This window comes from Camelus dromedarius, chromosome 16 (assembly GCF_036321535.1).
Source record: "Camelus dromedarius isolate mCamDro1 chromosome 16, mCamDro1.pat, whole genome shotgun sequence".
Lineage (NCBI taxonomy): Eukaryota > Metazoa > Chordata > Mammalia > Artiodactyla > Camelidae > Camelus > Camelus dromedarius.
The window spans coordinates 19929328-19951126 of record NC_087451.1 but is presented as its reverse complement, the minus strand read 5'-3'; the positions used below and the strand labels follow the sequence as shown (position 1 = coordinate 19951126).

General features: G+C 41.0%; 1 protein-coding gene across 6 annotated transcripts in view; it reads left to right on the top strand.

The window, feature by feature from the left end:
• Nucleotides 1-21799, top strand: part of MYH10 (myosin heavy chain 10) — a 118776-nt gene that overhangs the window by 38750 nt on the left and 58227 nt on the right. For 3 of the 6 annotated variants that reach the window (XM_064495243.1, XM_064495244.1, XM_064495245.1), the window contains exons 5-9: nucleotides 3282-3384; nucleotides 4010-4040; nucleotides 9819-9910; nucleotides 18768-18831; nucleotides 20151-20249. In XM_064495243.1, coding sequence (XP_064351313.1) covers nucleotides 3282-3384; nucleotides 4010-4040; nucleotides 9819-9910; nucleotides 18768-18831; nucleotides 20151-20249 — 389 coding nt within the window. Of the gene's footprint in view, nucleotides 1-3281; nucleotides 3385-4009; nucleotides 4041-9817; nucleotides 9911-18767; nucleotides 18832-20150; nucleotides 20250-21799 lie in introns of all 6 variants that reach the window. The other 3 variants (XM_031467645.2, XM_031467650.2, XM_031467651.2) reach the window with 1 other exon arrangement.

The window sequence follows — 21799 nt, the reverse complement described above, 5'->3', positions numbered from 1 at the left end:
AACCACCATCACAATCAAGATAGCTAACATTTCCATCACTCCCCAAGAGGTGCAAATTTGGAACTCCTGATTTATCCCTCCCCACCCCTTACCTCCTGGTAACCATAAGTTTGTTCTCTGTGTTTGTGAGTCTGTTCCTGCTTTATAAGTAAGTTCATTTGTGTCCTGGAAGCAATGTTTTCTATTGGCAAAGCTACCTTAGACTTGCAGTATGTAAAATGTAGCAGGGTTCACTAGCAGTTGTTAGAGTACAGCCCGGTACGGCTGCCTAAGTGTGACTGACAGGGAAAAAATGCTCTTGGGACACAATGAAGCATGTCCAGCTGAGCGGTTAGCTGAGCCCACGGAGGCAGACTGACCTGATGAGAAAGTCGTAACTGTTTTCAGGACAAGTTGTCATCAGTCTGCATGAGGGCCTCATTTTTTAGCATAATGAAAAATTCTCTGTTTGAATCCAATAGCCAACATCATGATTAGCTTGAAATACTAGGTATTTTGAATAAAGAACCAAACAGAGAAAACCACCATCATAGCTCTTAAGAAAAGACACTTGAATAAAATCCAGAGTCTTTCCCGTGACTCCAGGGTCCATCGCATGCACCCCTTCCCACTCCCGCAGTAGCTCCTGCCGCTGTCTGCCTTGCTGGTCATTGTATCCAGTGCTGCGCATCGGCCACCGGCTCCTGGAACATACCCAGCTCTTTTCTGCTTGGAGGCCTTCATGCCAGATGCCCTGCCCTGACCCCTACTTGCTGCTCTCCCTCGGGAGGCTCCTCCCCACCTGCAGGGAGTTGTGCCCTGCTCTTCTCTGCCTTTCCCTTCTGCCGCCGCCTTGTTTCCCGCATCCTGTAATCATCTTGCTTGTTTTTCTTGTTGACTTTAAGTCTCTTCTAATCTTGAGCTCCACAAGGACATGGACTCTGTCCACAGCTGTTCTCTAGCACTTAAAAGAATGCCCAACACACAGAAGATGATCTGCAAGTATTGGTTGAATAGATGAATAAATAAAACATCACCTTCTCTATGTACCAGTGGTAGCCAGGTAGAAGATATAATGGTGTTGAAAGGACATTAATGACAGGAATAAAAAAATATCATATAGAGCCTAGAAATAAACTCGACAACGCATATGTAGGACCGACATTCATTTATTCAACAGAATTTTTCAAGCACCTGCTATGCTAGGCACTCTTAACGTAAAAGATAAACAAGGCAGCATGGTCCTTGCTTGTTTTGAACTTGGAAAAATACAAAATTTAACTGAGTCAGGAGCCTAAATTAGCATGTATATTATTTAAATCAAAATTCTGTCTTTTTTTTCATATAGGGGAGCAGGAGGTGGGGAAAGGATATAGCAGAAGCAAATCATCTGAAGTTTATCTAAAAAAAAAAAAACCTCAGAGGCTACTTGCTTTTTTATTTTTTATTTTATTTTTAAAGAACAGTGATGGGTGTTCTGGTTAGTCCTACCTCACAACTACTGCAGTATGGTACTGGCTTTGGGATAAATCCCAAGTGTAAGTGAAGATAACATTTCAAATCACTGGATAATGAATGTCTTTGTCAACCTCTGATATTGGGATGTGGGCTGAGTCATTGGAGGAGAAAATCAGATTAAATCTTTATCTCAAGCCATAAATGTTTTCCAAGTTAATTAAAGATTAAGTTGGAAAAAGTGAAACCATCAAAATTCTGGAAGAAAATACAGATGGACTGAATAACACAGATGCTATAAAAATGAGACTATAGATGGATATCACCTTGGTCCAGGGGAGGCCTTTTAAGCCCGAATAGCAGGCAGAAACCTCAACAGAAAGTTGGTAGACTTGAGCACCTGACATTAACTTGGACGGCCAAAGAAGGGGAGGGTTTTTAGTACGACAATAGGTGGTGGTTAGTAAGCTATGTATGTAAAATATTCTCAGAAACCAGTCAGTGGTTTGTATCTAGAATCATCAGTCTGAAGCTGGAAAGGATCGGATCCAGTTCCCCCGTTGTTTCCAGAGAAGAGGCTTTCCTCCCTCAGCCGTGCAGGTGGTTGGCCAGTAGGAGTCCTGGATTCAACCCCTTGGTGGGGTCTGGGTGCATGGAGTTAGGAAGGTAATGCAACCAGGAAACCTACTGGAAAATTCAAATTGAGGACAGTTCAAATAGTACAATTCAAAGTACAATTTCAAGAAAGGGTCAGAGTTTGTTGGAAAAATCAGATTTTCAAGCCTTAAATAGAACGGGCCCAGCAGATTACCATACCAGTTGGCTGTGTATAGAATAACATTTTTGAGTTCCTGGGGTGGGTTTTCTTCCCCCCCCCCCTAGAAAATTAATCTAATTAGATACTAAATTTTTTAATCTAAAATTGAGATTTTATTCCTTGTCCAGGTAGGTTTGCTTTGCTCACGTCTTGGGGAACCGTAAATATTTGAGCACAGAGGCCATCATTCAGGTATTGCCAGAGGCTTACCTGGTTTCAGGCTTACTCCTGAGGAGAAGTAAAAAGCAACCTTGGAATATTTCCAAGCAGCCTCGTTTGCAAATAGTGATGTAGAAAGTGCTAGCATTTGTCCCAGTTCATAACGAAATTCATAATGTTCATTCATTTTCTCTACGAGTTATGTCCTGGCTGTGTGTCATCACCGCACCAGGTTATGTGGATTAAAAAGAAACCAGCACAAGTAAACACAATTGCAAACACACATCAGCAAACATGGGCAGCCTTATTCTTGCCTCGGGGAGCCCAGTAGGTGAGGCTTGTGATCAGTGTGAAGACGTTTACAAGGTGTGTACGGGGTGGAACGTGGGTCCCAGGGAGAGCGCCGTCGTTAGCCTGGGCTGAGGGAGCCGCTGAGAAGGCGTTCGGTGCCCTTGAAGATGCCGTTGGTAACCGGCGGACATCCCAGAGTTCTTTCTGGTGCTTCAGATTAAATTAAATTACCTTAATTGTTTTGGACATTCTGTTTCCAGTGCTGGGTGTATTTCTACCGCTGAGGGATTTCTTCACTAACATGCTAATGGACCTCACTTCTCTGGCAGAGCTCTCCAACTCCAAGACAGTAAAGTGTGTTGTGAACATTTTCCTCTGCCCCCTTACTGGTGTCTACCCCCCAAAATATGGGTTGATTTAAAAAATAATACTTTAAAAATAATAATTTCCCAACTACTGGTGATGTTTTTTTCTATTTTCATTTTACTTTCTAGTAGTTCTTGTTCCAGCTGAGTTTAACTTTGTAAATTATAGTTTTGGAGTGTTTTCTTTAAAGCAGTTGTGTTAATGTCTCTTCCAGGGGTGAGTCGGGTGCCGGGAAGACAGAAAATACTAAGAAAGTCATTCAGTACCTTGCTCATGTCGCCTCTTCACATAAAGGACGAAAGGACCATAATATTCCTGTAAGTTTTTGTTCTACTGTTGTTTTTTTTACCCCTTAGATTTATTCTTCTGTAATTTCAGAAGCAAGAACCAGGAAGCAAGTGTACTCAGTGTGCCACTGTCATTGGCAGCTCCCTTGTCTCCACCCTCCCACCTCACCCCGCCAGCGAGGAGGGAGCCAGGACATCAGGAAATTGCTAGTAACCAGTGATTCCAGCAGAGCACACTGGAATTATGGTTGTGGCTCTGAAGCCAAATTTCTTGTAAAGCTTTGATAGGAATTGTTCAAAACCGATGAGCAGTATTTGTGAAGACTATTTTCCACCAAAAGAAGATCCTCAAGTATTTTCAGCAATTCTTTCCAACTTAAAGAGCAGCCCTTTGCTACTGCCTGTGGCAACTTGAGGGGAGGATAGAAATCGGGGGAGCGCTGGTGATAGGAAGGGGGCTAGAACATAGACATCAGTTAGCTGGAGTTTGTAGGCCTGCAGAAGCAGTAGTTAACTCTCCCTGGGAGAACGCCGAGCAGACCAGCCCTCACGGTTCTAAACCGCATGGTGACTTGGTGCTTTGGATGTGGCTTTTACCGCTAGGGAGAGAAGCCAGACTTGCTAACGTTTGCGTTTATCTGTTTGTAATGAGCAGCAGGAATCACCTAAACCAGTGAAACACCAGGAAAGTGCTTTTCTTTATGCTTCTTAGTCTTGAGTGTTTGCGCTGATTTCTGTCTTTAGACTGAGTCTCTGCGAGAGACAAATACCATTATTCTCGGGGGGAAGCTCTTGCAAACAAAATATTTAATTTTGAAAATGTGTCGCTTAGAGGCTTATTCTTCGCTGGGAAGCAGCATGCCATTTTGCTTTGTGTTCGTTTGCTAGAGGAATTGTGGTATTTTTTTCATCCTTTTCATCATGACATTGAATCATATGTTTATGAAGTCCGTGAAGTTAGTTTCACGTGTCAGTGGCCAGGTGGAATCCCAGTAACCGTTCTTAAACACGTAGAAGCCTAACTTGTGCCATACGTTAAATGTTGAGTTTGGGGCTGCCACTTTAAACGTTGCAGCTTTAAATACTTCTAACTTGTTAACGTTGAATGGCCCTGTGTGTGTTTTAACCCGAAAGTCTCACTGTGTTTACTAGACAAATTTAGAACTTTGTCCAAGGCACCTGGTGAGGAATGTTCTTCCTCATTATCGGACGCCCGTGTCTTAGCTCCTCAGAGCAAAGCGATGGCCAAACCACGAGCCGGGGCGTTTCCTGCCACCTGGGAAGGAGTAGGGCAGAGCCAAGCCAGACACCTTGGGTAGAATGGGACGTCCGTGCTTGGACTTGATCCTTTCCCGGGCAGTGGAACGGTTCAGACTTGTCTGTCCTCCACAGGCGTAACCATATAAAGCCAGAAATGATAGTGTTGTGAAAATGATCGGTTAATATAAAGAAACGATCATACGCATCTAAAGGAATAGTCACAGGTGCTGAGGTTTTCACATAGCTTTCTTAAATTCTTCAGAAATTCTCAGACGCCAGAGCTGTATTGGACCTGTGGCTCTCTTTTGTTCTTTTAGCTGCAGACCAGACCAGCGGTACAAATTGGGAGGACTGATGAAATAATCACTCTCCCATAGATTATTTGAAGGCTCCTTTGCCAGTTAAAGGATGACTCTTTAGGTCAGAAACCAGCTTTTTTTGGTCCTTCATAGAGTACATGCTAAATATGTACCTTCAAATATGTACTTAGATCACTAGCGAAATCGTGTTAAATAATTAATGTACAGATTTAGGTTTTCTAAATCCTCTGCAGATTACATAAATCATTACTGTTAACATTCTATTTCGATGTCATCTTAAACTACAGAGTGGATCCCTGTTGTGTGAATAGCATGCCTACCCCTAGGTTTTACTTGCGGTCAGGTCAACCCCTGTAAGCAAGTCCCCTCCGAGAAGGGACGGCTCCCTGGCCGCGCTGCACTGGCGTTCCCGGTTTGCATGTCTGGCTGCATGTTCTCTGTGCACAGACCCCTCAGTGTTGCTTTTCCTGGCTTATTTTAATACTTGCCTAGTCAGGTAGTGGCTGTGCCGTGTTTTTAGAAACATGAGAAGAATGCTTGTTCTCAATTAATCTTTCTTCCCCAGCACCCCTGAGGAATATGAAACACTTCTGAGTGTAGGGGATGGTCACGCCCTGGGGAGGGTCATATCAGGAACTTATTTCTCCCCCCCACCCCCAGGTGCCCCTAGGCATGACTTAGAGCCCATTTTGAGGATGATTGCTGTAAAGTAACGGTTATACTTTGTAAGATCAGTGTTTCTTTTGGTTTGATATCACTGGTGTCTGAATTTGCACTGAACTTTATATAAAGGCAAACTGACTAGGATTCCCAGGAACCATTTGGATAAACTGCTAGCATTTTATCACTAGACAGTAGGATAAATAATAAAAACAAAGGGAAAGGCATTTGTAGGCTCCTGACATTTGTTTGTCTTTGTCTCTTTGCTCATTTTTTTTAAACCACTTTATTGAGGTTTAAATTTGTGTCCCATAAAATTCACCCATTTAAAGTGTACAACAGTTCAGTGGTGTTTTTAATATATTTGCAATTATTACTGCAGTCAATTTTAGAGCGTTTCATCACTCCAGATAGAAACCCTGTACCTGTTCGGAATCACCTTCCATGTCCTCCCAGCCCCTGGAAATCACGAATCTACTTCCTATCTGAATTTGCCTATTCATGTAAAATACAAAAGGAATCATATGATATGTGGTTCTCTGTGATTGTCCTTTCCCTTAACATAGTGTTTTCAAGGTTCACCCATGTTGTAGCATGTGTAAGTGCTCCGTTCCTTTTTATGGCCAAGTAATGACCCGTTAAATGTGTCATATTTTGCCTATACATTCATCAGTTGATGGGCGTTTGGATTGTTTCTGCTTTGGGGCCATTATGAATAATACGGCAGCATACAAGTTTTCATGTAGACATGTTTTCAGTTCTCTTGGTGCACACCTAGGAGTGGAATTGCAGGGTCATGGGAACTTTCTAGCATTTGAGGAACTGCCAGAGGGTTTCCCAAAGAGGCTGCACCTCTTTACATTCCCGCCGGCAGTATATGAGGGCGCCAGCTTCTCCATATCATGGCTAACACCTGTTGTTGTCTTTTTATTAAAGCCATCCTAGCAGGGTGAGATGATCAATCTTTTATGTTACCTTCTAACTTCATTATGGAAATATGAACAAATTTAAGAAAAATTTTCAAAATTAAGGTCATAGTATTTAAGAAGTAAATGTTAAATAAACATACACCTATAAGCGTTACTTTTTATAACAAAAGAAAGCCTTGTTTGGCTTAATGCCGCAGCCAAGTGAGTACGGTTTCAGTGCCCAGCCCCTCCCTCATCACGGGATGCTGTTACAGACCCCAGGGTCCACCACAGCAACCAGGACACTGTGCAGTTTCAGAGCAGATTTGGGGACGACTAATGTCTAAAACTTGACCATCCCCTAAGAATGACTCCTTCAAGCTAGCCCACCTCCCTGCTGACTTTGGAGTCATCCACATCCCGATGGCAGCTTCCAGGTGACTTCGTATCTGCTGGTCTAACCTGCCTTGAACTAACACAGAAAGATGATAGACAGCAATTTCAAACTCATCTTCCATCTACAATACAGCAAATGTATAAAATACATTATGCAATAAACTCAAGGGTACCGTTTCCCATCACAGTTGGTAAACCTTTAAAGCCTCATATAATTCTAAACATTTAGAACTTTAAAAATAATTTAATAGCTAATGCTGTTTTTTCCCCCCACATTCCCAAATGACATTTCTTGTTACCATTTAGAGTAGAAACAGGGACATTGCCCATCCAATTCCAGTGGAAAAGTTAACACTTAGTCACTGCCCCTCGATGCTTTATAAATGGCTTCATAATTTGGTTGAGAGATCTTAGCACTGTTTATCTAAATGTGGAATTATTTGACGTAGAAATGATCAAACTTAGTGGTAATTTCTTAAAGATCATTTTTGTATTTTTTATAATACTAGCTGTGTGTCCAGCTTTTTGAGACTCATTTATGAGTTTCAGGGATCTTTACTTGGTCTCAGTGATGTAAAGAATCCATTAGAAGGGAATTACTACCACAACACTGTCCATGTAGTGGCCCCAGGAGCCTGGACCAAGGCTGAATCTACCACAGGGTCTGTGAGGACCCTTAACCCAAATCTCATTGCCACCCTTGGCTCACCACCATCTCCTCCCCCATACTGCTAGAATGTCTTAGGACCTCTGATTGTACATCCGTTCAGCAAATATTTGTGGAGCATCGTTTTGACATGATACTGACTGACCTAGTGCAGGGGATACAGCCAGTTCCTTAGAGCCAACAGAAGAATGAAATCAGAATCAGGGGGTCACATGCATGTGCACACACACACAGTCACACATACACACAATCACATACATAGACACACACAACGGAGGAAAGAAAATAAACAAGAGTCTTGACCCAAAGAACCCTTACAGCCACATCTAGGAAATAATTAATAATACTTGTTTTACCTCCAGGTTAGGAAAACATTTTAATGATAGATTATTATTTAAAGTATTTTTATTGTGACTTTGTAAGATAATGTGTCATTTTAAGGAGTCTGTATTCTCATTCCTGATCTAACAGTGGATGTGTCATGTAAAGGCAGTGCCCCACTCATCAAGTCAGCGTTTCTCTGACAGCTCCTACACTCTGACCACGCGGACTGAGTGAGGTTTAAGGATCCTAGAGCCCAGACAACTGTTGCAGAGCCAGCACACCCAGGGCCTTGCAGGATGCTAGTCACAGACTGAGTGACCGCCGGCGCCCACGGGAAGGGCACTCCTCCATCACAGCACGGCGGCTGCCGTTCTCAGAGTGGCTCTCAGCCGTGACCATGGGCTCAGGATACCATGTTTAAGAAATTTCGATAGCATATAGCATTCAGAGCCGTTGACGTGAGAAATAATCGGATGTTTTGAAGTCAGAGAACAGGAAGGTTCGCTGTGCAGGGGGCGTGTTCTCTAAAGCTGAGAAGGGGAACTGGTGCCGTGTCACGGCACTCACACGGCTTGGGGTTCGTAAGAGGACTGGACGCATTTCGGCTGAACACAGCTGTAGAGTGTAGTGAGGACCTGGGGGACCTGGACAGTCCGGACAAATGCTCCAGCTCGTCTCCCCACTGTCGCAGGCTTTAGACATACTCCCTACCCTCTCACCGGAGGGAACCACACCTCCTGACACCCAGCCACACCAGGGTTACGTGTCGAGACCGTGTACATGGCGTAGATTTGTTCCTGATTTGGGGTTTGATGATGGTGTGACACATGCATCACACAGCAGCTGGCCATTCGTTTAAAAATCTTATATAAAATTCCTTATACTCCTTTTTTGCTTGGAGAATCATGTTAGCTAGCGGCTTTTATTCCTCTCTTTAGATCTAGAATACTGTGGGTATTTTAAAATAGAGGGGTAAGATTTGTGTTTGGAAAAAGCAGATTTATTTACGTCCTAAAGTTCCATCCCAGGGACGCAGCCTGACCTGTGGTGCTTTTCGTGGCCAGACGCAGTCACACCACCCCTTGCAGCTTCCCTTGTGCTGCTTGATTAAAGCACATGTCAACATACTGCCACTTTTTGTTTGTAAAATTTGTCTTGTAGCTTAATTTGCTTATACATAAGGACATGAATAAAGCATACACTATATCACAGTATACTTAGCTTTTAAAATTTGAGCAGGAAGTCAGTAGCTTCACCATCTCTGTCACCTCTGAAATTGGAGATAAGGACCTTGCTCTAGGTCACTAAGATACTATGTGAAACCCTTGGAAAAATGACAAATCTTGTACCAGTACAATGGAAATTATTAGAATTTGCTGCTTTGAATCTTTGGAACAAGGCCAAGTAGAAATAAACAGAAGTGTAACTATTAATATGTTCTTTTTTTTTCTCAGACCATGTAACAATGTCTTTTAATATGTATAGGGTTTTTAAAAATTATTTCTACCATCTCTCCATGCTCAGGCAAAAATAAGTGAACTGTTTAGCAAGTATTAATATGTTCTTAATGGAAATATCATGCTAAATTTCATTTCATGAAAACTAGTTTGCTGTATTTAAAAAACTCTCTATTTAATTTATGTGCTCTGTCCTTAAATTTATCACCTGTTCAATGTGACATTTCTTTGCCTAGTGATCATTTGAGAGATGCTAAGATTTTTCCTTCAGCAGAGCTCCTCAGGGCCAAGAGTTAGAAGCCAACCACAAAGTTTGCTGGATGGCAGATAAAGTGAAAAGGCTGAGGGAAAGAAGCAGTTTTTTGTTTTGTCTTGTTTTGTTTTCCCTGAGGACTGGAGTAGAGATACTAGATTAATGTACTTCTGCTTGTGTGTGTGTGTGTGTGTGTGTGTGTGTGTAATGTCTTTCAGGGGGAACTTGAACGGCAGCTTTTGCAAGCAAATCCAATCCTGGAATCATTTGGAAATGCGAAGACTGTGAAAAATGATAATTCATCTCGTTTTGTAAGTTGAAAAGCACCAGAAACTTTTATTTTCTCCGATTTCTAGTTAAATGTCTACTGTGATTAAACAAATAAAGTACCTTCCTTCCTAATAGAAGTGGTGTGGAGCAGTGCTGTCCAGTAGAAATACAATGCAAGTCACATGGAATTTAAAAGTTTCTAGTAGCCACATTTTTAAAAGCAAAAAGAAAAGAAAAAAACAACTAGGAAAGTAATTTAAATTGTGTTTTTATTATATGTAAGTATATAATCATGTATTGTTACGTGGCTGTATAATTAAATAACCTCTCTGGACTTGTTTCTTCATTTCTGATTGCGGATGGCATGTGATTACAGGGTTGGCGTGGAGATTAAACAGGACGCTGGTTGAGTACTTAGCACAGCACTGGGCGTGGTAAACACTCAGCACATGAGATTGCGGTTTGATGTGGGAAATGGTTCTTCTCGTTCTTTGCAGTGTCTGTGGGGTGTGGATCTCAGAGCAATTCGTTGCTGTTCTTACGTCTTTTAAAAAATCTTCTCAGCTGGTTGACTCTCTTAATTCATTGACAGCTTCACTTTCTCCCTCAGTCTGACCAGCTCTCACAGCTTGTCTGAGATTTTACCCTAAGTGACAGATCAGTGTTACCACACGACACTGCTCCCCCAATTCAAGCTGCTCAGCATCAACACTTCAATAGCAAATCATCTCTAAGCTCAGATTCAATAAAATCTTTTGCCCTGGATTAGAGTCATCAAGACTGTCACCCTGTCCACAGTCAGATTTGGGCCCGGGGGGGATCAATTTCTGTTACTTCTACTTAAATCATTTGAATTAATTCTATGTTTTTCCTCCTCCCTCTGATATTAGAAGTATTGGTCAAAGTCGAGAAGGCCAGAATAAAAGAAACTTCAATTCTAACAATTCCTTGACAGACAGTTTTTGGAAATCTGGGTCTCTGACATTTTTACTCTGGGAATGTGCAGTCATGGTCTGCACATTGATCTTCTGATGACGTGGTTTCTGTGATCAGGAGAAGCTGTCAGATCACAGAGGACCCGGTAAATACAAAGGTGGCAGATAACCCTCTGTGTGCCTTTGTTGGGCTGCCGTGACACCACAGATGGGGTAACTTAGCCAAGAGATGTATCTCTCCTGACTGGAGGCCAGAAATCTGAGGGCAAGGTGCCGGCCAGGTTGTGTCTTCCGAGACCTCTCTCTCTGGCTTGTGGACGGCCATCTTCTGGGCTGGCAACGGTCTTCCCTCCGTGTGTGCCTGAGGCTGCTCTGCTCTTCTTAGAAGACACCAGTCGTACTGGACTCGGCCCACCCTGGTGACCTCATTTTAACTTGTGTCTGTGAGGACCCTTTTTTCAAATCCTGTCATGCTCTGAGCTACTACAGTTAGGAATTCAACACGTGAATTTGCGGGTAGGACACCATTCCGCCCATAACTCTATCAGAGGTAGTTTAAGTACAAGAGGCTTTCCAAGTGATGTAAGAAACAGGGCCCTGTTTGCTTGGAACGTTGTCCCTGTCTAGGAAGATCAAATCTGAAGATTCCCTTAATCCAAGTTCATTTAATAGTTACTTTAGCCTTTTGTGTACAAAATAGGATGACATGTGCCTGTGTCAGTGGGAAGCATGGCTGTGACTTTGGGATCCCGGGAGACTGAGATGCGTCTAGAGTTTTTGTCATCCTGTGGGCAGTTACCCATGATGCAGCCCTAAGTTCCTCCTGCTGAAGCCAGTGTTTAGCGGCTGGATCGTGGGCTGGTAGACATGGTGAGCTACCAGCGTTGGTATGTGAACCTCCGTGAAGGTTTACAAGGGTTTCTTAGTGGAAAAGCTTTCCTTTTACCACATAAATCTAGTTGCCAGTCTATTCTGATCACCCCCCAACCACACTCTAAATTCAAGAGAAACAGTTTTGTGCCCACTTATCTCATTTTTGTTTAGAGGAGAAATTGCTACTAACCTGTGATCTGTGTCAATTAGTCAATTAATTGATTTTACTGGTTCCCTAAGAAAATAATTAGTTGCGTTGACTGACTCACATTCAGTTAAAACATCCCCTTAGCAGGTTTCTGTGGGTGTTGCCAACACTGGTTCTCAGGAGGTTAAAGAGTAGCCAGTGCAGACTCATTTTTAAATTAAATGTTGTATAATTTAGAGTTTGGGTTCTGCCGTTCAGTTTGCTGTCGAGCACCTGTTCTTTGCCGGACACTGTGCCGTTTGTTATCTCCATTGGGCTGCCTGATAGATTTCACAGTTTAACGTATTCCAAATGGAACTCTTTCTTTAAGATTTCTCTTCTAAGGCTTATGTCTGCTTGTCTGTGATCGCTCTCCTGCTAGGATGTATGATCTCTGACAGCAGGGACCTCGCCTGCTGGGCTCTCTGGACCCTTGGTTGCTGGCACTGTGCCTCGCACGTTTAAGTCGATAGTAGGTGTATGTGTTTATGGGATCCGTTTAGTTAAAATGCGGTTGCCTGCTAAGTGCCAGGCACTCTTCCAGACCCTGGGAATGTATTAGTGGACAAAATTCTGCAGCCTCAGGGAGCTCACCTTCGTTTGGGTTTTAACTTTAATGTGTTTTTCATGACATACCATCATGTACAGCTGAGCTCAGGGGGCGGGTTGCATGTGCCGGGCCCGCTGAGAATATGCGCGCCCCAGTTTTAGAAGCAGGGCCAGAAGGTACGTGGGAAGTGCCGGCTCCACGGCCAGGCCAGGCCAGGCCGTGGGCTGGGTTGGGATTGGTTATTCATCATACTGAGAGAGTGAGGTGATGTTAAAAGATAAGTTCTGTGAGGGGGAGGGCATAGCTTAGTGGTAGAGCACATGCTTAGCATGCATGAGGTCCTGAGTTCAAGCCCCAGTACCTTCATTAAAAAAATAAATAAATAAACCTAATCCCCCCTCTCAAAAAAAGATTTAACAAAAAAATTTTTTTAAGAAGATGTGTGTACAGTGGAGTTTCATGTGGTCATTTACAAGCCACATGCTTGCAGTGAAAATATTTGAAACCATAAACTCCATAAACTTTAGAATCCATTTGTTTCCATTTCTTTGATCTGATATAGATGAGTAATTTCCTGAAGAATATCTTTGCTTTCAAAGATGCTAACGTATGGTTTGTGTTACAGGGGATTCTTTAGGAGAGCAATACCCTTATGAAAATAAGCGTTCACAGTTAGTACAGCTCTCTGTTTATGGAGAAGTCAGATGCATCCCAGATGGAGGAGATTTGTGTAAAATGAATCTCTTGTAATGAAACTTTAAGAACAGGGACTTCAATTTCAAAATGATTGTATCAGCAGACACATCTTCCCTCAGAAGGTTTTAATAGGAATCACTTTCCATATTTGTGCAAATCTTTTTTTTTTCTTCAAACTGAAATAAGCCAGTTTGGCAATTCCCGATTTTCTGTAACTTTTTGGTAGGTAATTAGCCTGTAATCGTTGGATCTGGATAAAGGCCCCAGGTAGCCTGCCTACCACTTGGCTACAAGGTTGCAGTGAAAGCGAGTCAGAATTCTGCACTCTCACGCTTAGAGCAGTTTTGTGGATAAATTAAATGCAGTGGCTGCTCTGTCTTTAGTTATCTCACCTAACCTTCCCTAAGGATTTCCTGAGGCAGATGCGATGGTGTCATAGTCTCTGGTCTGCACCAGGCAACACGCATCTTCCAAATCAGCGGCTGCCTTACTGACGCTGCAGCCCCTGGGGCTTGCCCACACCAGGCTGGCGGCGTCTGTGTGTTTCCAGTCTGTCCACGTCTCTTAATACCACTCATTTTACCCCAGAAGTTTCTAACATCCATTATACTAAGTAACAAGGCCACTTAGTTCACAAGAAAAACTCATTTTATAATTAACAAAGCTTCTGGTGTACTTTGGAGACTAAGATAGCTGAAGCATTTAAAATAGCCATCTGGCCTTGGGATTAAATTCTAGCTAATTACTCTTAGAATGGGTTTTCCCATTTAGGGCAAATAGCTGCCTCCAGAGTGGAGATTTTCTGTGGAGCAAACTAACACACATACACAGCACAGTCACTACCTATGCCAGTGTGATTTCAAGAAAATTACAGATCTTGTAATAACTTTGAATTCCAAATTAGGAAGGGCGTATTTTCAGAACATGAAACAAACTTGCATTGCCCCGATAATAAGTTGCTAACAGTCAAGGTTTAATTACTATGGATACATCGTAACCACCCATAGGAGGAAAAGTTCCAGAAAGTCAATGTCCATTTAGAAGGAGTGAAAATCTTTAAGTAAGATAATTTTCTTATTTTGTTGATAGTATCAAAATACCCAAGTTGTCCTTTTCACCTCATAAGTGAAATTCTTAACAATTTCTGTTTCACGTGAAAGGGGAGATTCCAGCTGCCTTTGCTGCTCAGAACTCTTGCAGTGATGTGCTTCGTAGGTCTTGTATTGGGACACACGTGCATCGTAGCAGAATGCACACTCCGTAGTTAATACATAATGTTCTTGTTATATTTTTGGTTTTCCCTTTGTGTTTGTCTTCATTGGTGAGATCCTGGCTGCGTATTCTGAGTACCGTAACCTGACCTACATGGGAATCTTTACAAGTTTCTGCACATCATGTTTATAAGGTTAGAGGACCCAACCCACTTAAAAGTAAAACTCTTCACTTGTTTTCCACTTTAGTCTAAATTTATTAATAAAAATGTTAATTCTGAAAGAGGGAGAAACTTTTCAGTCTATAGATTTTATTTTCTCATTTCCCTCCCTAACCCCCAAGACTGTCTAACACTGAAGTGATTTCATGTCCCATGGCCGGCTTCTTACCTAATTTGCCGGGATATCCAGCATTAAGGGGAATATTTAAATCCTAGGCTGTTTAGGGGATATTCAGGAAAGTATCTTTCTGGTTCTGGAATTTCCCTTTTTCAGGTTGTTGTGCAAGTACTTGGGCAGACCTCGTGAAATAGCTGAACATGACTATCACTTAGCATAGAGAGTTGATAGTTTTCAACTTTATAAGTTTTTTTTTTTTTGTAAGTATTTTCAAAATAGAATCAATTCTAGAGCTTTGGCTTATAACCAAGATGTATTAGTTACTGAACAGGTGGTTTTCAGATTACTGGCTTGTTGGGATCGGGCAGGTGGGAGGGAGGGACGCCCCAGTCCACTCCGCCTCCTTCCTGCGTGTGGTTTTCCTCCTCCCATCCCCTTCTTGCATCAGTGTTTGCCAGGCTCTTTTCCTGCAGCCAGAAGATACTTCTCGGGCACTAGCTGTAACAGTCAGAGCAGCCATGGGTGCCGTTAGGAAGGGGAAGGGGCTGTCTGGCCAGGGGACCAATGAGAAAGCGAGATGTCGTATGTTGGTGACTTTGCTTGTTCATCCAAGTAAGTGACCACACGTCCAAGCTGTGTGGGGTCATTTCTTTTTAGGTCACCTGCTCAAAAGACCAAAACTTTAGTTTTCTTCCATTTCTCCTTTGAATCTAACTTCCTTTCCTAGTTTATATTTTTCGCATGAAGTAAGGGAAGAATAAATTCACCAAATATAAAATGGATAATATTCAATTTTAAAGTTATTAGGGTTCAACATTACCAGTGTGGTAACTTTGTCTTATTGCCCAAAAAGAATTTCTTTTGTTTAATGGATTTTGAACTTCAAATTCAGAATGGTAAAGAAAAGGAAAGTGGAAAGAGCATGAGAAGTTGAAAGCTTAAACAGCATGTTGATAAATGCATAATAAAGAAATTAGACCCCCAAAAAGAAATTAGACAAATTATTGAAAGCTGAAAGCTTACGTTACTATAGAACGAATTTAAGGGAAATATTCAGTAAGAATTAGGTGATGCCATATGATTGTGAGGAACCTTCCTGCAGTGTTGAAACTTGAAAAACCTGAGCAATTATGTTGGCAAGGTGTTCTTTGCAGCTTTGAAGTAATAACACTGTCTTGACTACTCTCTCTTAAAATAGCAACCTTTTTATTAACTCAGTGAAATATTGTGTGGATAATACAGCTGTTTAAAGCGTGCAAAGAATTTTAACCCTCATTGTAACATCCCGGCCTGATTTTAGTTTCTGAGTTTTTTGAATGGTTCTGTTTGTAAGGACTGATCGTCTTTGATCTTTATTCTTTCTTAAGGGTCTTCCACAAAACAAGGGCAAAACTGACTTATTTATTTATTGAGATATAATTTATATACAACAAAACATAATTCAAAAATTCTGTGACTGTATGCCAGTACTGACTACTCTTTTTTTTCTATTTAAAGTAAATATTTATGCACTGAAAAAATAACATTGGAAAGGTGAGAAGAGTGTTAAAGGTGTGGGTAAAAGAATGGGCGAGTTGAATGGAGACATAGTGGAAGAATGTAAACCAAGGGTTTTCAGTTTAACAAGGGTGTATCCTATTTAATTTAACAAGTTTATTGTAAATCTAAAGAATAGATGTTTAACTGTATTTTTAAAAACGTTTTTCTAAGGAGTCCTAAGATAGTTGGTTTCTTGAGTTACATTTTGCACACAGTAAAATTCACCCTTTTCAAGCGTACGGTTGGATGGATTTAGACAAACGTGTATGGTAGTGTAACCAGCACCGTGATCCGGAGGTAGGCTGGAGATAGGCTGTCCCCATCACTCCAGGTTCCTCTTGCCTTTATGTGGTCAGGCCCCTCCTTCTGCCCCTTGCTCTGATAGCCACTCATCTGTTTTGTCTCTATAGTTTTGTTTTCTTTAGAATTCAAGTCAGTGGAATCACGTCAAGTAAATGGAATCACGAAGTGAGTGTATTTCCTGTCTAGCTTCTTTCACGCAATGTGACGCTTTTTAGATCCAACCACGGTGTTGGATGTAGCGCTGGTTTGTTCACTTCTATTGCTCGGCAGTGTTCCGTTGTGTGACTGTACCACCGTTTCTTTATCTGCTCACACTTGACGGACATTTGGATTGTTTCCTTTTCGGGGCTGTTAGGAATAAAGTGGCTGTGGACATTCATGTGTAAGGCTTTGTGTGGACAGTGCTTTCGTTTCCGTTGGGTAAACACCTAGTCATGGACTTGCTGGGTCATATGGTAATTTGTTTACTTTGTAAGAAACTGGCAAACGATTTTCCAAAGTGGCTGTACCATTTTGCATCCTCACCAGGGTTGTATGAGTCTCTGTTGTTCTGTGTCCTTGTTGTTCTTTCTTTAAAAAGGATGGGTGTGTACTGGTACCGCACTGTGCTAGTTTTAGTCTGCATTTCCCTGTGACACTGGGCAGCTTTCCATATACCTGTCGACCATTTGCATATCTTCTTTGACGAAGTATCTGTTTCAATCCTGTGTCTAGTTTTGTGTTGTTTTGTTTTTTAATTGGTTGTTTGTCCTGTTGCTGACTTGTAAGAGCTCTTCCTATATTCTGGGAGCAAGTCCTGTATCAGATCCAGGTTTTGCAGATACGCTCCGCCAGGTTGGTTTTCTCTCTTCATTTTCTTTGCAGTGTCTATTGAAGAACAGAAGTTTTGCCATTCCCCCCCCCCCCACTTCTAAAAAGTTACTGGCTTTGAGTCCAGAAAAGTTTTAAATTTTGATGAAATCCAACTTAACCAATTTTTTTTTTATGGTTTATGCTTTTTGCATTCTATCTAAGAAATCTTTGTCTAACTTAAGGTCGTGAAAGTTTTCTTCTGTTTTCTTTAGAAAGTTCTTGTAGAAAGTTTTCTTTTATAGTTTTAGCCCATGCATTTAGGACAATGATCTGTTTTGAGTTAATTTTTGTATGTGGTTTGAGGTTTGTTTCATTTTGCCTAATTTTTCAAGCACCATTTCTTGAAAAGATTGGTCCTTTCTCTGTTAAATTACCTCGGCACCTCTGTCACAGATGAACTGACTGCATGCGTGGTCTGTTTTTGGGCTCTGTTCTGCTCCATTGGTCCGTGTCTCTGTCCTTACACCAATACCACACCACCTGAGTCATCTTGTAGCTTCTTGAAATTGAGTGGTGTGAAATCTTGTCCTCTTTCTCAAAATTGTTGTAACTTTTCTAGGTCCTTTCCATTTCCCTTAAATTTTAGAATCTTCTTGTCCACATCCATAAAAGCTCTCCAGTCCTTTGCCTCTTCATGTGATGAATAATGGTAGTATGTTTACCAGTATCAGTCCTTAGCAGTCCTGGAATAAACCATTCTTCATCATTTTTAGCGTTCCTTTGTTTTGCAAAATATTTAATTTGGCCTTTTATATCCGTGTTTATAAGTAAGATACTTGCTTTTATTTTGCTTTCCCTTTTTTATAATATGTTTACCAGTTTGCGTATTTGGTGTTATGACAACTTTATAAAATGAATTATGAAATAACCACTATTTTCTGTTTCCCAGAAACAGTTGTATGGTAAAGCAGTTGAATATTCCTTAGAAATTTGCAAAGCCATTTCTTAAGACCAGTCCATCATTTTTAAAGGAGTAATTATACTTCATTATTTTCTGTGATTATGGTCTGTTCAAGTTTTCTCTTTTTCTTGAGTGGATTTCTGTTTTCTTAGGAAATCATCTACGTTATTCAGTTTTTTTCAAATCTGGCATTATAGGGCTAGATACAGTGTTCCTTTAAAGCTATTAAAATCTTTCAGATTGTTTAGAAGAGCTTTTAAAAAGTTCTAAATGGCTAGGGTTTCACTTTTATAATGTCCAGGAAGGTAACCTATCCTAGCACTGTATCTTTTTAAAAAATTTATTGAGGCTTTTTCTTTTCTTTTTTTGGGGGGGGAAGGCAGTGCATAAGCTCCATCTTGCAATCCATTCATGAAGACGTAACAGGGAGCATTGGCTTACTTTTCTTACAGTGTTCACATCTCCTATGTCCTTAATTTATTTTCAGTTTTTGCTTTGTAATTTATTTTCAGGGCAAGTTTATTCGGATCAACTTTGATGTAACTGGCTATATTGTTGGGGCCAACATTGAAACATGTATCCTTTTCCATAATCGCAATATTCAAAATAAAGAATGTGGGTGGGAGGGTATAGCACCAGGTCCTGGGTTCAATCCCTGGTACCTCCACTGAATGAATGAATGAATGAACGAACGAATGAACCTAATTACCTCCCCACCCCACCCCCACACCAAAGAGGGGAAGAATTATTTGACCTTCCTTCGGCCTCGTGGCAACCCTCTGTGATACCTCTCCCGTTATCCAGATGCTAAAGCTTAACCCAGAGAGATGGTGACTTGTGCAGACACCTTCAGCTACTGGACATTAGTTCCAAAGTAGTGGTTTGTCGTTGTTTGTTTTTGACACCACGTCATAATCTGTTCCCGTGGCTAGAGAAATGGGAAGTCCCACTGAGGTGAGGATACTGCACATGGACCCAGGTAGTGTTACGTGGTATAAGGTCGTTTAGGTGAATACTGTTACATTGAACTCTTCAGTTACTGTTGTGTTACCCCACTTTTTTTTACCATCTGCTTCTGATATTTGCAGGGTGAGCATATACCCACTGAAACAAGCCTTATTAATGTACAGAGTTGAAATCATTTCAGTTTGTGGTTGAGCAGGATAAAACTAGAGGGGAAAAAAAAGTCAGATACATAGACTAGTCCTGATAAATGTTACGTGCATAGAATGGCCTGAAGGAATGATAGGTATATATAGAATTAATTTGATTAAAGAGATGATAAAATAGAAATGATTCTAAATGATAACTGTGCCAGTTAGGAAAGATACAGGTGGCAATTCTGTGATCCTTGTTAAATACTCTCCAGTGACAGGAATAAATTGTATTTCTCCCTTAGGTGAGGGAGAGATGGAAATTTTCCTGTTAATTCAGACCTGGATTTTGTGTCTCTAAATATACTCAGAGCAAGAAAGACTTGAAAATGACAGGCAAATGGATCTGGGGTTCCTTCATACTGGTCTGCTGTAGGTGGAATCATTCACGTGAATGTACTTGTCATTGCGTGTGGAGGATGTTTTGGGGATTTTTTTCCTAGCTTCTTACAGCTCCTTGTGTAGAGCTGTTTTTTGACCATGACCCAAGTCGGGTCAGCAGTGCAGTGGGTGAGGGAAGCACTCTGGTCTTCAAGTTCCCTCCCAGTTCAGAGGTGTTAGAAGATGAGTGAGAAACAAATTGCATGTATTTTTTTTCCACTTACGAAGTTCAGTCATTTAGAATGGTTCATTGCAGGATAGTTGATATATTTCAGGGAAAGGAAACATTTTATGAATTAAATGTGTACAGACACTGTGAGGACCACCTTTTTCATGTCACCCTTAACCATGTTTGCTCAGACCTTCTAGAAAAATCTCGTGCTGTTCGTCAAGCAAAAGATGAGCGTACTTTTCATATCTTTTACCAGTTGTTATCTGGAGCAGGAGAACATCTAAAGTGTAAGTTACAGAGTTTTTCACTATTTTATATCAGTGGAGTATCTTTTTTAATATTAGAATTTTGTTTTGAAAAAGAGAACAGCTTTGGGAAACAGTTTTAGTTTTATACACACACACACCAAAGTTTTAGCTGGTTAAATTATGAAACTGAAATGGAACTTCACGCCATGGGATACGTACTTTTAAGTGGCAGGCATGTGGGTGGTGGTACCTTTTGTACTTTTGTTTCTTTTCTCTTAAAATAATTTTAAATTAGAAGACAAATGATGTGTTTTTAACATGTTTTATTTCAAAGCTTATAAATACAAAAGTAAGAAAAATAAATTTAATGAATAAAATTGAGTAAATATGTTTATGCCTAGCTTGACAGCTGAACGTACATGTCATGCTTCCAGTAGTACTAGAAAGAGCCCGAGGGAATTTTTATTTATTTTGTGAACCACAAAGCCTGGAAGTTTGGGATTGGGCAGGGTAAAAAGTAGAGTTCTGTTCTGGGATTTTGCTGGGTCAGAAGGGAGAGAAGATACCTGACTTTCTGGTTTCTTCTGAGTCTCCAAGTCAATGCTGCTTCTATAGAATTAGTATGTCTATTATCTAGATGCCCCAAGAGACGTATGAAACCCAGTGATACTTTTCTCGTCTGGGGTCTAAGCTTTTGCTAACCGCAGATCATCTGTGGAATCATTAAACCCAGAGATTAGAGAAAGAGTTGCAAGGAAAAAATAAGCAGCAAATAGAGTAGTTGCCAATGAGAGACTAAAAATTCAAGATTTTACAGTAGGTAATGGTGAACAGAAGAAAATTCTCAGGCTTTCAGACTGGCAGTCATTCTGCAGCAGTAGTGAATAAAAAAAAAAAAAAACAAACCACCAGATAAAACTGTTAAAGAAGGAGATTTAAAAATAAGAAAGAAAGAAAGCAGGCAAGTCCCAGTAGAAGCTAACTGTGATGTAGGTAAGAATTAAGGGAAGAGGGTGGTCAGGAGACATTCTCTGCAAAAGAGCAGGTTACGCAGAGAGCTGGGAGCACGTGGTAACATCTGCCATGAGGATAAATTTCTAACTATTTTGGTCGCTCCTGAAAACGTCCTTCTGCTCTTAACAACACATTTCTTGAAGGAATAAGTTAAGTTCTAAATCATGGCCCCTGAAGTACAGGAGTCAGTGGTGGGATCCATAACAACATCCTGTCAGACTATTAACATGTCAGACATCACTCTCAAAGGCAAATCTACCACTAAACAAACTCATTTGGAGAAAAGGTTTCAGTGCGGTGTCTGGGCTCGGGACTTGCCTGGACCACATTCTCCACCTTCGACATCCATGGTCTTCATCTAAGTCCACGCAGTCTTTCATATTGATAATAATGTTTGCTGCAAACTCCTCGCTAAGACAGGAACGTAGAATTTAGGTTTGACAGCTTTCCCTCAAAAGATGGCTAACATATTTAAATCTGAAAACAGTGAAGTTTAGTTATCTGGAAGATTTACATCATTGAGCAGCTATCTGATTTCAAATATGATGCTGGACAAACCACTGTCCCAAAAAGCC